Source organism: Abramis brama (assembly GCF_963993115.1).
Source record: "Abramis brama genome assembly, chromosome: 18".
In the NCBI taxonomy this organism is placed as follows: Eukaryota; Metazoa; Chordata; class Actinopteri; order Cypriniformes; family Leuciscidae; genus Abramis; species Abramis brama.
In genome coordinates this window covers 6,389,201-6,404,866 of record NC_139980.1, presented here as the reverse complement: position 1 = coordinate 6,404,866, position 15,666 = coordinate 6,389,201, and the positions used below count along the sequence as shown (strand labels likewise).

The 15,666-nt window shown below is 38.9% G+C and overlaps 1 protein-coding gene across 1 annotated transcript; it reads left to right on the top strand.

Moving 5' to 3' along the window:
- The first annotated feature begins 757 nt into the window (after nt 1–757).
- On the top strand, nt 758–15,650 carry adam17b (ADAM metallopeptidase domain 17b). The gene is made up of 20 exons (XM_084090147.1): nt 758–892; nt 975–1,147; nt 2,738–2,870; nt 2,961–3,094; nt 3,186–3,274; nt 3,363–3,555; nt 3,813–3,940; nt 5,232–5,318; nt 5,404–5,514; nt 7,280–7,424; nt 7,522–7,613; nt 7,687–7,839; nt 7,935–8,134; nt 8,260–8,363; nt 9,237–9,371; nt 9,481–9,611; nt 9,768–9,846; nt 9,926–10,014; nt 12,500–12,556; nt 12,648–15,650. Exons 2-20 carry the CDS (start codon nt 1,060–1,062, stop codon nt 13,029–13,031), a joined length of 2,532 nt encoding a protein of 843 aa, XP_083946273.1. The 5' UTR covers nt 758–892; nt 975–1,059; the 3' UTR covers nt 13,032–15,650.
- The last annotated feature ends 16 nt before the right edge of the window (nt 15,651–15,666 follow it).

The following is a 15,666-nucleotide window of genomic DNA, read 5'->3' as shown; positions in this document are numbered from 1 at the left end:
TAAAAACAATTTCTTTGACTTATTGCTTTAGGTGCATTTCCTATTGAAATAGGAAGTTTATGTGTCCTTTTTTTTTTTTTTTTTTTTTTTTTTTTTTGCCAGTAGTATTTTACATTACTTAACTTAAACTACATGTCTAATGATAATCAAAATACTTCAAATGATTGGTTAAAATGACTGAGTGCAGGATGGCATCAGTGTTTTTTGCTCAATTTTCCAGAAGAGGAAACGATACATGATGGTTAACTATAAATATAACGGCACAATTCTGCTTTTTCCTCCTTCACACGTTCAATTATAGATGAAGTTCTTTGAAAATAATTACTTGTACAAATTAATTGAATGCTTTGAGTTTGTGATGATGGCCAAAATAAAAGATTTTCAGCTGCGTGTATACTGTCCCCCAAATGAGCCTGGACGCTAGGCTGAATTTCATGGGGTTTGAGGTAAGAATTTAAAAATAGAGTCTGGACGAGACTGAGACTGTTCTCAAAACTCAGTGAGCTGTCTATCTAGAGACGCACGTTCACGCGCATGCGACGCCTACTAAATGCGGTCTAGATAGACGGCTCACTAGTTTTTGAGCACAGCCCGAGAGTTTATCCACTTACGTAACTCATACCGCGGATACACTCTCTAAAACCCACTTAAAATACTCTGAGTACTGTCACGCGTGAATTTAAAACCAAGCACCCTTCAAATCAGTGTTTTGATAACGCTTTCAACACGAGCTGTAGAGTTAATAGTGATTTCCTGGCGCGGTGAATCTGATCCATCCATCTCACATTAAATACTTCCGGGTATTTCACTACTCTCAGATGTTGGCATGATTTGGTTTTGAGTGAATCTTTTGCTTTATAACATCAAGCGACATGGACGAGAGCGTCTTGAAGTGAGCGTGTTTTTGTTCTTCTTTGTGGCTTTGTTTTAATCCAGCCAGATGTGAGCGTGTATATTTGTTTGGCCATGTCCAGATGTTGATCCCAGGCAGATTGGTAATCCATGGGATTAAATGCTGCTGCTGTGTGAAGTACTGTATGCTGCATTAACGTGCTCGCCATGAAACGCATCGTTTTCTTTCTGGCGTCTTTATTCCTGACGGAGTGTTCAAGGAGACCCATTAGGGATGTCCTAGACGACGAGTACGGTGAGTTATTGGGAATACGAATAGGAATACTTTGAAAACAGTATGGATACATTTAAATCGAAAGAGTGTGTTGTTTCGATTACATCATCATAACCTAGTGTGCTTTTTCATACCTTACTGTAGTTTCAGATCTCAGATCTACTATTAGTCATTGCTTGAATGACTTTCACCAAACATTTTGTGAAGAAGCTCAATTGCAAAGACTTTTTCTTACAAGAGTTTACTGTGGCACCAGACTTTTCACCAAAATTCCATCCTGTTTTTAGATATGTAGTATAGACAGTGGTTGTAAAAACTAAGTAGCCTAATAAACAAAAAGTTAATATCGATGTATCTTATTCTGCAGATAAAATTTGTCCAATTTATTAGTCTTTTTTGCTTTCTTTGTTAACGAAAATCGTTGCAAAAGAAGCCAAAGCATCATTGTTTCCCTGTTACGAAACAAGCCATGGACTGGAGCTCTGAAGGAGTGGAAGGGATTGACAGTTTTCTTAGAGAAAAGTCAGAATTGCGAGATGTACTTAGAGGAAAAAAAGTTTCATTTCTGAGATAATATTGAGAAATAGTCTGAATTGTGTCACAATTCACACTTCCTCAGAATTGTGATCTTATGACACAATTCAGAATTTCTTATAATCATCTGAGAAATGCAAGTTTACATCTCCCAATTCTGACTTTTTCCCTCTGAATTCTGAATTTACATCTCTAAACTTGCAATTCTGACATAAAAACTCAGAACTGTGAGATGTAAACTGTTTGTGGTATATAAACCTACCCTGGTAATCCAGAGTTCTCGCGAGAGCACAAGTTGAATTTGCTCAGCGAGTTACTCTGGTGTCTAGTAATGATGCTCATTAAATATGCCCCTCGATCTGAGCTGCACCAATCACATCGGGTTATCTGATATAGGCGGGCCAGAGGCGAGCTAAACAGAAGACGACAGCGCTGTGACGTCGAAGTCATTAGTAAACACTGTAAGATGGCTATGGATGAACACCAGTTGTTTGAAACGGCTTTGGCCGCTACAATGAACGAGTTAGACTTGGCTTTTTCTCTAAAAGAGGAACAGAAGACGCCGCTCGAATCGTTCCTTTGCAAGAAGGACGTTTTTGCTGTTTTGCCGACCGGATACGGTATGAGTCTAATCTATCAGTTAGCTCCGCTGGTAGCTAAGCGTATGGGGTTTATTGTTGTGATTGGTCGTAGTGTTATCCAATTGCGTGCAGCGAGATTTTCAAATGCACGCTTGGTGCCGCCCCTCGAGCTGGCCGATTTTCATTAGTCGACGCCAGACCATTAATCTTTTAGATTTAGGTCTGGATTTCCAGGCTAATATAAACCCGGAATTGCGAGAAATAAAGAATTGTATGTTATAAACTTGCAATTCTGAGAAAATCACAGATTGTGAGAAATAAAATCAGAATTGTCAGATAAAAGTTGCAATTACTTTTTGAATTTTTTCCATAGTTGAGAGAAACCACAGATATCCCAAGTCCTTCAAATGGCTCCTTGAAACCTGTAATTTCACTTTAAAATGAATTGGTCCTAATTCAGTAATATGTGTCAAGTTGTTCACTGTGACTCTTTCAGACCAGCTCAGCTCATTGCTGTCAGACTTTGATGTTCTTCAGCTGTCCAGTCTTCAACAGCATTCGGTTCGCAAGAGAGATGTCCAGTCACAAACACACGCAGAGAGGCTTCTCGGTTTCACTGCGTTACAGAGGTGAAAACTCATCACCCATGTACCATGACACACTGTCACCGCCAAGATTAGACTTCAGTCATTTAATAAGCTCTCCTAAATATTTCCCAGGCATTTCAAATTGTACCTGGCAACCAACACAGAGCTCTTCACTCATGACTTTAAGGCTGTGGTAGTAGGAGAAGATGGCACTCAAAAGACGTACGAGGTCCAGAGAGAAAACTTCTTCATCGGTCATGTCATTGGTAACTGCAACTTTATGTATTTTAACGTCTAAAAATTAGGCTCTAGCAAATTTCATTTGCAGTTCACATTGTTTTTTCCATTCATTTCTAGGAGAGGAGAATTCCCGTGTGCAAGCGCATATCGGTGTCAGTGACTTCACTGCTCATATTCTTACTGATGAAGCCGAATACAATATTGAGGTATTATTATAACACCACAAATCTAATGGTTATGCCACTCAGCGAAGAGAATGCAATAATTGTTAACCCATTCATCTGGTTTCTGCAGCCCCTGTGGAGGTTTATCGAAGACTCACATGATGACCGGCTGCTTGTATATCGCTCTGAAGACATCAGGAACGTGAGCCGGTTGGCGGCTTCAAAAGTGTGCGGCTACATCAGCACAGACGCCTTCGAGATGCTGCCAAAGAGTGTGCGGGCTGCCAGAGCACTAGATGAAGGGGAAGAGGAGGAGGAGGATGGTAAGTCTTTGAGTTAATTTGCATGTTTAACATGTCAAAACTGGTTATTAAATCCTGAAAGCTCATTCTATGGCTCTCTGTCACAACACATCTGGTTTAAATTAGACTTTTCCTGCTCATCTGAGACAGATCTAGACAGTGTAATGCGAGTTGCCACTTTATATAGTTACTTTGTCACCCATGTGTTATGTCTCTCGCCTTCTCATCCCTTTGTCTATTTTTGCCATCTTTCTCACTCCATTGCATCTGTTCCACAGGACACCTGAGAGAGAGAAGACAGACCCCGGACCACAGCAAGAACACCTGCCCTCTGCTGCTCGTGGCCGACTATCGTTTTTTCAAATACATGGGCCGTGAGGAGGAGAGCACCACCCTCAACTACCTGGTAAATAAAAAGTCTGCATAAATTGAGCATAAAATCATTCTGATGCAAATCGTCACATTAATTTCAGTAGGACAGTGCTTATTAGACCAGTGTTTCTCAACCATTTTGACTCCAATTTCTAATTTCTAACCGATATAATATTTTTGTGCTTGACATATACTTCCAGTCAAAAGTTTGGGGTTTATAAGATTTTTTTTTTTAATTAATACTTTTATTTAGCAAGGATGCATTAAGGCGAGACACGGCAGGCAAAAACATCGGGGTTTTTTTACTGGACAATTTTGACATTTTTGGATATTTGTCTTCAATAACATGTCTTCTTTCAGACTTGTGGTGAAAAAAAAGTCTGAAATACACATTTAGGTCTTTATTTCATTACACTTTGTCTGTTTGCGTCTGTAGATTTCTCATAAATTCAACAAAAGTCGGTGTTGTCAATCAACATGCTGCTCCGCGACTGCTGTCTGCTCCCTGTCATCACGTACACCGTTAGGAAGCTCTCTCTCTCCTGTACAATCCTGTCGGATCCAAATATGGTCATTTCCTTTTTATCAGCAACCAATCGTGAAAGTAAAAGGACTGAATGCGCAATCTCATTGGCTGATGATAAATCTTTAAAGCCCGTTTTCTCAAAATGACTTTTCTCTCATACTCTAAGTCCGAAATCTCCACTTCAGTAGCACCTATATACACCAAACATTCCAGTCTTGTACCTAGTTATATTATGAAGACATTTACAGAGGGATTTGTAAATATATTATTCCTAGCCTGATTTATATAACATTTTATTCCAAAAAACATGGCGAAAATCATTTTTTTAAGGCTATTGACAGTATATTCTGATTTACAGGATAACAAAAGTAGATATCCATAAATCCCTCTGTATTTTTTTCCCATCTAATATGTGAACACAATGAAAAAATTATTTTTAACCTGGCTTTATCCAATACTCAGATTTGGATATTTTTAAAATATATGCAAATTAGCGCATATTTAATTAGATATTGCCTAATTTGCATATTTAAACATTAAATTACAGAAAACTTGTAATACATTTTTTTCTGATCTTAATGTAGGTAATAAACTGGGAAAGTTTCATGGTGATATCTGCTAGTTAAAAATGTTACCCTATTCACCTGTATTTGAATAGGGTAAAACTTCTGTTTGTTGCCCTCTTGGATGTTTGCTGAGGCCCACTTTTTTTTGGACAATTTTTTGTGTCATCTGAGTAGAAGGTTGTATAAAGTTGTTGGCAGCAGATGTCTAACAAATTTGCCTTGGATGTGTTTAGATTGAGCTGATTGATCGCGTGGATGACATTTACCGCAATACGTCTTGGGATGAGGAGTATAAAGGTTATGGAGTTCAGATTCAGCAGGTAAGCGTGGTTCTTTGAGGAGAACAAGGTGAGGAACTCCAATGAAATGCTAATGGAGCCGGCAAAAATCATTTGTCTCTTTCAGATCATAATTAACCAGACACCCACAAAAGTATCACTGGGAGGTGCCCACTTCAACATGGAAGGGACTCCTGTGAAGAACAAAGAAGTCTGGGACGTCAAGAGGCTCCTGGAGGTGAGCAAGCTGGAACTGTGGGAGTCTCGCAAATGACCGAATTAATGAGAGCGTCCTTTCTGTATTCTGAGCTGTGCTGATTTAAAACGATCAGAGACGCTTCTGTTTGAGAGTGAAGAACATTGAGGACTTGTGTATTGTTTCATTATCCATCTCTGTTTGGCAGAGAACCAGCAAAGAGAAAGAACATGCTATGGAAACATTATTAGTGCAGTTCAGTTTGTAGTTGGAGAATTAGCATCTTCCAGCCATTTTGTGTGATTTTTGATTTGAGTAAAATAAGGTCTGTGGGTACAATTATTTAAAGAGACTTAGGTTTTGTTCTACAACCCATAGTCATACCTCTAATGTGAATTTTAAACTGTTGAGTGATTTGAAAAGATACTCTACCGTTCAAAAATTTGGGGTTGGTAAAATCTCTTAATGGTAAAATGGTTGGTAAAAAAGTCTCTTATGCTCACCAAGGCTTCTTTTATTTGATCAAAAATACGCTATAAAACAGTAACAGTGTGAAATATGATTACAATTTAAAATAATGGTTTTAATATATAATTTATTTTAATATTTAATAAAAATGTAATTTATTCCTTTGATGGCAAAGCTGAAATTTCAGCCTCATTACTGCAGTCTTCAGTGTCACATGATCCTTCTGAAATCACTCTAATATGTTGATTTGGTGCTTAAGAAACATTTCTTATTATTATCAAAGTTGAAAACAGTTGTGCTGCTTAATATTTTTGTGGAAACTGTGATGCATTTTAGGATGAAAATAACAGAATTTATTTGAAACTGAAAACATTATTAACGTCTTTACTGTCATGTTTGATCATTTTAATGCATCCTTGCTGAATGAAAGCAAGTTGTTGCTACAGAAGTTACAGTGATATTCTGTTTCGTCAAGCATGTAAACTTGCATCCTTGTAGTTGTAGTCCTTATGTCCTTAAAGGGGTGGTTGATTATGATTTCACTTTTCTAACTTTAGTTAGCGTGTAATGTTGCTGTTTGGGCATAAACAACATCTGCAAAATTACAGCATTCATATTTCAAAGCAAAGGGAGATATTTTCTTTTAACGAAATCGCTTTTTAAGGACTACAACAAACGGCTGGTAGGGACTACACGACATTCCTCCTGGGTTAGTGACATCACTAACCCTAAAATTTACATAAACCTCGGCCCCGGGAGCGCGATTTATAGATTATCAAGACAGAATATGCTAATCAATGACTAGAAGATAACTAAACACAAGCAACATAAATTCATCAACTAACCATTCAGAAATGTTGTCTACATGTTGTCACTTTTTCTTGAAACTCTCCATCTTTGTCTGACTCCAGTTTGAACATAAAAGGCTAAAAGTTTTTGCAATTTTCAGTGCATGTCTAATCGAAGCTGTTGTAGCTCCGCCCTCTGTGCCGGGAGCAGCAGCTCATTTGCATTTAAAGGGACAGACACAAAAACTGCGTTTTTCCTCATCCTCAAAAAGTGACAATTTTAACATGCTATATACATATACCTGTGGAGTATTTTGAGCTAAAACTTCACATACACACTCTGGGGACATCAAAGACTTATTTTACATCTTGTGAAAAGGGCATTATACCACCCCTATAAGACATTATTTTGCTTGCAAATAGAAAAGCAAGCCAAAAACAAACAAAATGCTTTAGAAATTCACAAGTGAACTTGGGGTACCTGATTGGTCCCGAATAAACAGCTGTGCTATAATTGTAGTAAGAATTGTCATTTTGTCTTTCTCCTGCAGCAATTTAGCATTGACATTGCAGATAATGCATCCCAAGTGTGCTTGGCTCATCTGTTCACATATCAGGATTTTGATGAAGGCACGCTCGGCTTGGCTTACGTGGCTCCCTCCAAACCAGGCTTTCCTGGAGGTCTTTGCTCTGAGAGTGAGTGTAATTACCACATTATGGATAAATCAATTTGGTCTAACATATTCCCCATGCTTAGACGTTTTGTTTACTGTTGTTATCTGTCTTTCTTAAGAGTGTCCTCCTTCAGGAAATGACAATCGTGCTATATACCTCAACACTGGACTAACCAGCACCAAAAATTATGGAAAAACCATTCTTACCAAGGCAAGTGAAGTCCAAACAAATGTTCTTGTCGCTTTTATTTTAGTAAGCTAATTTTCTGACTATATACCAACAGGAAGCGGATTTGGTTACCACTCATGAGCTCGGCCACAACTTTGGTGCTGTTCATGATCCAGACACTGTGTCGGACTGCGTGCCCAGAGAGGATCAGGGGGGCAAATACGTAATGTACCCCATTGCGGTGAGCGGGGACCACTCTAACAACAAAGTACGTCCTTCGTCGATGTGAATTCAGCTTGGTGTCATTGTTCACAACGTCACGCGATCAGTTTGTAAGTGTTTTGTTTTGGTGCTCTCCTATAGTTGTTTTCAAACTGCAGCAAGAAATCCATAGTAAAGAGTCTGAAGGCCAAGGCCTCCACTTGCTTCAGAGAGAGGAACAGCAACGTGTGTGGAAACTCACGGGTGGAGGAAGGTGAGGAGTGTGACCCTGGACTGATCCACCTCAACAGTGACCGCTGCTGCACGTCAGACTGCAAACTGCGGCCCAATGTGGAGTGCAGGTACAGCTCCTCCATGTGGCCTTGTGATAAAAAATGCTGATGCAGACATGGGGAATTAAAGGGACGGTTCACCCAAAAATGTCTTTCTGTCTTTAACTTTTCTGTGTTTTTTTTCTTGACTCTAGTGACAGAAACAGTGCGTGCTGCAAAGACTGCATGTTTGAGAGGAAGGGCAAAGTGTGTCAGGAGCCAATGAATGCCACTTGCAAGGGAAGGTCTTACTGTACAGGTGAGGCATCAACCAACAAGCTTCAAGTTTACACAACTGAATATACTACTTTGATTCTATATATCTGATCAACATGTTAAGGAATTCAGGTTGAGAACAGTTTTAGTAATATTTATAGTATTTATTAATATTTTGAATTAACTTGTATTTTTATATTAACTTAATTTTCATTTTAGTTTGTTTTGATACTTTTTTATGTGCATTTGTCATTTTTATTAGTTGTTTAATATTTCTACATAGCCTTTATTTAGTTTAGATTTAGTAATGTTAGTACTTCAACTAAAACGTATTTGTTTTAGTTAACTGCCCAGGCACAATTTCTCAAGTTTTGTTTTGTTTTGTTTTATTTTATTTCAATTACTAAAATTTGATCAGTATTAGTTTTTGTTTTTGATTTGGCTTTAGTTAACAATAACAACACTGCTTGTGCAATTATGTTTTATTATTTTAAAAAATATGCTTTTATATAATACTTTTTAATAATACTTTGCGTATTTGATTTTTATGGTACCATACATTTTTATAGATTTTTATGGTAAAATATTTTGCAATGTGACATCAATACGCTTATGCAAAAAAATCCAATTCTCATTACTGAAATTCAAAGAAATTATGCTGTATTATATAAATTATGAAATATTTGTATATTATGGTTGTCATTTGAGATTGTATGATGATATAACGAGAAGATTTTGGAAGTAAAATATCCATATGGATTATAGTAATAAGAAATTGGGAAAAAATTGTGCTTAAATGTCATGGAAAACAATGCTGAAATGCTAAGAATCTCATTTTCTTTATGCATTTTCTTTATTCTTTAACTGCATAGCCCTTTGTCCTCACTGAAACTCTATTCTTCTGTGCTTCTTACAGGACACAGCAGTGCATGCCCTCCTCCAGAGAACGTCCCTAATAAGACCATCTGTGTGGACAATGGGCGGTGTCTGAACGGAGATTGCATCCCTTTCTGTGAAGCTCTGAAGAGCCTGCAGTCGTGTGCTTGCAATGGTAAACTGAGCTTCTGATGAAGCTAATACTGTTGGTATATTGCAACAGTTTTTAAAGTCTGTTTTGAGGAGACGTGCCCTTTTTTACTCTTCCTGTATGTCATTTTCAGAGACGAACAACTCTTGTAAGGTGTGCTGCAAGAATAAGAGCGCTGTGTGCACTCCTTATATTGATGACAAGGGTAAGCCCATCTTCCTGCGGAAAGGCAAACCCTGCACTGTGGGCTTTTGTGATGGAGCGGTGAGTGGCAGTGTTCACAACATACACTTATTTTCTACTCATGTAAGACATTTATAGAAGCTGTTGATTAATCACAGCTCAATTGCAGTAGTTCACAAGACAATTGTAAATGGTTTAGGTTCAGTTATTCAAAAAATATGTTCTTATTCCTTCCAGGGTAAATGCATGAAACAGGTCCAGGATGTTATTGAGAGATTGTGGGATTTCATTGAGAAGTTGGACATAAATACTTTTGGTAAGTTATCTGTGAACACAGTGATTTCATCTTACTTGAAACCCAATGGAGGATGTGAGATTTGTGTATGTGTTCTCAGGGAAGTTCTTGGCAGACAACATTGTTGGCTCAGTGGTGGTCTTCTCACTTCTTTTCTGGATCCCGCTCAGCATTCTGGTCCATTGTGTGGTGAGTCATCTCCACTAACATCTTACAGTTAGTTGTAGCTCTGAGGAAATGTCTGCCACTATAATGGACTGACCTTGAGTTGTATTATGGTCTGAAGGACTGTTTACGGTGAGAGCAAAACAAAAAGTGAAATGAATATGAAGTTGTTTCTATATATATACAGTGAGGAAAATAAGTATTTGAACACCCTGCTATTTTGCAAGTTCTCCCACTTAGAAATCATGGAGGGGTCTGAAATTGTCATCGTAGGTGCATGTCCACTGTGAGAGACATAATCTAAAAAAAAAAATCCAGAAATCACAATGTATGATTTTTTTAACTATTTATTTGTATGATACAGCTGCAAATAAGTATTTGAACACCTGAGAAAATCAATGTTAATATTTGGTACAATAGCCTTTGTTTGCAATTACAGAGGTCAAACGTTTCCTGTAGTTTTTCACCAGGTTTGCACACACTGCAGGAGGGATTTTGGCCCACTCCTCCACACAGATCTTCTCTAGATCAGTCAGGTTTCTGGGCTGTCGCTGTGAAACACGGAGTTTGAGCTCCCTCCAAAGATTCTCTATTGGGTTTAGGTCTGGAGACTGGCTAGGCCACGCCAGAACCTTGATATGCTTCTTACAGAGCCACTCCTTGGTTATCCTGGCTGTGTGCTTCGGGTCATTGTCATGTTGGAAGACCCAGCCTCGACCCATCTTCAATGCTCTAACTGAGGGAAGGAGGTTGTTCCCCAAAATCTCGCAATACATGGCCCCGGTCATCCTCTCCTTAATACAGTGCAGTCGCCCTGTCCCATGTGCAGAAAAACACCCCCAAAGCATGATGCTACCACCCCCTTGCTTCACAGTAGGGATGGTGTTCTTGGGATGGTACTCATCATTCTTCTTCCTCCAAACACGTTTAGTGGAATTATGACCAAAAAGTTCTATTTTGGTCTCATCTGACCACATGACTTTCTCCCATGACTCCTCTGGATCATCCAAATGGTCATTGGCAAACTTAAGACGGGCCTTGACATGTGCTGGTTTAAGCAGGGGAACCTTCCGTGCCATGCATGATTTCAAACCATGATGTCTTAGTGTATCACCAACAGTAACCTTGGAAACGGTGGTCCCAGCTCTTTTCAGGTCATTGACCAGCTCCTCCCGTGTAGTTCTGGGCTGATTTCTCACCTTTCTTAGGATCATTGACACCCCACGAGGTGAGATCTTGCATGGAGCCCCAGTCCGAGGGAGATTGACAGTCATGTTTAGCTTCTTCCATTTTCTAATGATTGCTCCAACAGTGGACCTTTTTTCACCAAGCTGCTTGGCAATTTCCCCGTAGCCCTTTCCAGCCTTGTGGAGGTGTACAATTTTGTCTCTAGTGTCTTTGGACAGCTCTTTGGTCTTGGCCATGTTAGTAGTTGGATTCTTACTGATTGTATGGGGTGGACAGGTGTCTTTATGCAGCTAACGACCTCAAACAGGTGCATCTAATTTAGGATAATAAATGGAGTGGAGGTGGACATTTTAAAGGCAGACTAACAGGTCCTTGAGGGTCAGAATTCTAGCTGATAGACAGGTGTTCAAATACTTATTTGCAGCTGTATCATACAAATAAATAGTTAAAAAATCATACATTGTGATTTCTGGATTTTTTTTTTTTGATTATGTCTCTCACAGTGGACATGACACCTACGATGACAATTTCAGACCCCTCCATGATTTCCAAGTGGGAGAACTTGCAAAATAGCAGGGTGTTCAAATACTTATTTTCCTCACTGTATATATATATATATATCTGAGGCGTTTAAAGACTCCATTTGTCCATTATTTATTTCTAAAGAAACACAAAAATGTATAAAAGGCTCCATTACCTTGTATCTTACGATATGGCCCCGTAGAAGCAATTTTTGTAAAAATAGGCTAACGATTGCGTCATAACCACACGACTCTCTGTCGCACAGTAGAGAGATTACCATATGGACAGGAGGAGAAGCTCGTGGGCAATCGGGGGGACGTGGAGGCAAAATGACAAAATAATTAATCAGAATACTTAGCAAAAGTTGCTCCTGCTCCTAACTCAAGGACACCTCCTACTCACACTCTCCGTCTCTGCAAGTTTCGGAAGGGAATGATTCAGATTTCTCTTGGCACAGCTACTAGAAGACAGACGGGTTGCTCACGTCACATCTCGTCAAGCTCAGTTTGAGTCTGCGCAGTGCGCTCAGCCATCAGGAAGTGAGAGCTTCTAATTGACTTCACTTTTCTCCATTGAATCCTATGGGGTCGCTGTGTCCAGTTTATATACTGTCTATGATTTTTCGCACCAAGAGCAAAACGAAAAAATTTAATCACAGGCCAAAGGTTTATTCACACTAAGATTGAAACTAAACAACACTCTTAGAAGAGAGTCATTCAGGTTCTTAGAAGACAATCCATTTGATGATGCAAAAGGAAGAAGGTGATTTTTACAAGATTCCTGTCTCTTTTGTCTTTAGGATAAAAAACTTGACCAGCAATATGAATTTAACACAAAGTCACTCTTCTACCCCAGTGTAAGTACAAATCAGAACACAGAACAAGTTATTTTTCTTTTGATAATAGGAAGCATAACAAATGCCTGACTGTGTTTATGTGCTGTCCCAGAATGCAGAGCTGCTGAGCAGTCTAGAATCAGCCTCAGTGCGGATCTTCAAACCACCATCATCCTCGGGCTCCTCTGCGGTGCCACGCTTTCAGGCGTCCGAGCCCTTGCAGACCAGCACGCCACCGGTCTCGATCTCCCAGGTGGCTCCAGCCTTAACCCCAGCCCCGTGTCCTCACTCCACCATGGAGCACCAACGCATGGCCACCATCCAAGAAGATCCCAGCTATGATTCCCACCTGGATGAACTAGCCCTGGGAGAGGACTTCCCTACCTCCGGCACAGTGTCGCGCTCCTTTGATGATCTGACGGATAACCGAGAGAATGCCATGTCCTTCAGGGTAAAGAGACATACACAAAATAACAGCAAGGAGACTGAATGTTAAGAGTGCGACTGTATAGAAATCGTAAGGGAATATGATCGGGAATGCTCAAAGCTGAGCAGAACAAGCATTACATATGCGCTGAAATGCAATGTGCTTGCCGCTCAAGTATTGAAAAAAACTAAAACCGAATGCAGTGTTTTAAAGGCATAGTTCACAGAAAATTCACCCTCATGTCGTTCCAAACCTGTATGACTGGCTGACTTCTGTGGAGCTCAGAAGGAGATAATCTTGATGATGTGTTGGTCTCTTTCCCGAGTAATTACAAAGCACACAAAAGCACAAATAAAGTACCTTAAAAATGATTCATATGACTTGTGCCCAATATTCCAAGTCTTACAATAAGATTGGGAGGAACAGACAAATATTTTCCTCATTAAAGCTACACTGTGTAATTTTTAAGTTGATTCTTAGCAAAAAACACTTTGTTCTTTCAAAATGATATGTGCTCATTAATGTGTAATTACTTCTACCAACTAATGAAGTATTCTCGTAAGCGTAGAATCTGCCATTTAGAATACATACGAGCGAGTCGCTCGAATGGCGGCAGCCATGTTGCGCCTCCATCTTGAAAATACATTAGCCAAAGAGGGACATACCTGGAAATTCAAGCTTCGCCTTTCGCGTTTTGACACTCAGTGGCACCGTGACGAATGCGAGGGGGAGATTACTCGCGACTGCCGGCAGATTTGAAATAATACGGCCACCGTAGGAGTTAAAACGCCCTCGGAATGGGAGGGGCTAGAAAGTAATGTTCAGTTGGTAGTCATAAACAATTTCACCGCTAGATGGGAGAAAATCCTACACAGTGTAGCTTTAAACCAAGTCCCTGCCCTAAATTTGTACTCTGATGTATGGTACAATACGGAATAAAATATCTGTTACTTCTCTTACATCTCAACTTTAGTTGCTAAAGTTTTAATTGTCGAGTTGAACTTCAGTCCGATTCCTGAACAAATCATTGAGACTGATTTTGTGCACCAGAAGAACCAATTCATTCAAAATCCGATTCAGAAGGTTAATTTGTTCACTAACTGGACATTGCTACTTCTTTCATGAAAACAATTCTTATAAAATGTGCCAGAGTGAAGAAAAAGATTATCAATGGAAAATGACTTAAATTTGACTTAAAATGACAAATCTGTTCCTCCACAAAGCTACCGTATAGCTTTAAAACACTTGCAATTAATTAAGCACACATGTTGGGTCCACCACGTCCATGCTTTTAAGGTGCAGATTCAGAAGAGAGAATGTCATACATGTTTGGAAAGACATGAGTGTGAGTAAACGAGGACAGAATATTAATTTTTGGGTGAACTATCCCTTTAAGAGCACTGGTCTTTTATAAAGCAACAGATGGCACAAATCATTCAGTGTCTAGGCATTACATGGGAATTCAATGTTTTTAATCCTGTTAGGATTATGCAATATGCATTAATATTTATACCTGCACACTGGATCTCAAGAGTAATCTACACGTGACCAGCTTCATTGTTAAAGCTTAACTACCCAATACCAAGATGTTTACAGGTCTGGTTTTGTCTAAGGGATTGAGCAGATGCTAACAGATCTTGATAACCATTTACCATTACCTGTTATATTTTAGTTGATATTTTACTTGTATGTGTCTCACACACCAGCAAATTATGTTTTGTAACCTCTATAGAACACAATCTTGTGTTCTTGCTTTTTATTGTTTGCAAAAGACAATCAGATTTTTTAGAGGCACTTTTTTTGCTTTCATTTGTACTGTTCTTGAATGTAACATGTTACAGTAATTTAAACAGTTATACCAGCAGACATTATCCCCTGGTTTCCCAGATAAGGCTTAAGCCTAGTCCCGGACTAAAAGGCATGTTTAAGATGTTTTAACTGAAAGCAACTTGCACTGACATATCTTAAAATATACGTGTTGTTTGGTATATGAGAACGCTTTTGGCTCATTGGCTTTTTATGAAATACCAAAGTCACTAGTTAAATGAAAAGACAGGCGATCAGTTTTATCTCTCCACGTTATTATACTTTTCTACGACACAATGTCCATGACTGTAACTGTATGCAAGAATATGTATCTTGCAGCTGCTCCCTTAAGAATGTACTGATGTTGAACACTGCTCTGAGATCAGTATCCAAAGTGCCTTGTATTAGTTTTTTTATTCATCTTGTGAAAAAGTATTTTACTCCCATGTGTTTTGCAATATATTCTACAGGAAAACTCAAAAAGGGAGTGTGAGATGATGTCATTTATTTGTGGGTAAACAGTTATCTTTTTCTGAATTTTACTCGTAACTGTAATCGTCTTTTGGGAATGTATTTGTGTGTTAATCTTGTAGAATACCAAGCATAGTGTCATTTCTAAGTAGGAGATCTTATTACGTGACTTTACCCTGAAAACGTGGTTTATTTTCATTACCGGGTGTCGAATCCTGTGAAATCCTTTTTTTCATGTTAAGAAATGTGCCCATAATAATCTGCATGGCTCCCCGCAACGTTGTGATGGGTCAAGAGAGAAAGTATTAAGACAGTGTTTTGTATCTGTGTTAGATTTGTATAACTTAATAGTTTTTGACTTGGTGTTTTGCAAGCTTTCATTTTTAAATAAAACATCACCCTTAATGTGAAGTGTGTATTGAAATTC

What these genes read in the sequence shown, in the direction of transcription:
- adam17b (XM_084090147.1), top strand. Translation starts at nt 1,060, where the DNA reads ATGAAACGCATCGTTTTCTTTCTGGCGTCTTTATTCCTGACGGAGTGT. An exon ending in GGGACCACTCTAACAACAAA is followed by an intron (nt 7,840 to 7,934) that starts GTACGTCCTTCG and finishes GCTCTCCTATAG; the next exon opens with TTGTTTTCAAACTGCAGCAA. An exon ending in CGGCCCAATGTGGAGTGCAG is followed by an intron (nt 8,135 to 8,259) that starts GTACAGCTCCTC and finishes TCTTGACTCTAG; the next exon opens with TGACAGAAACAGTGCGTGCT.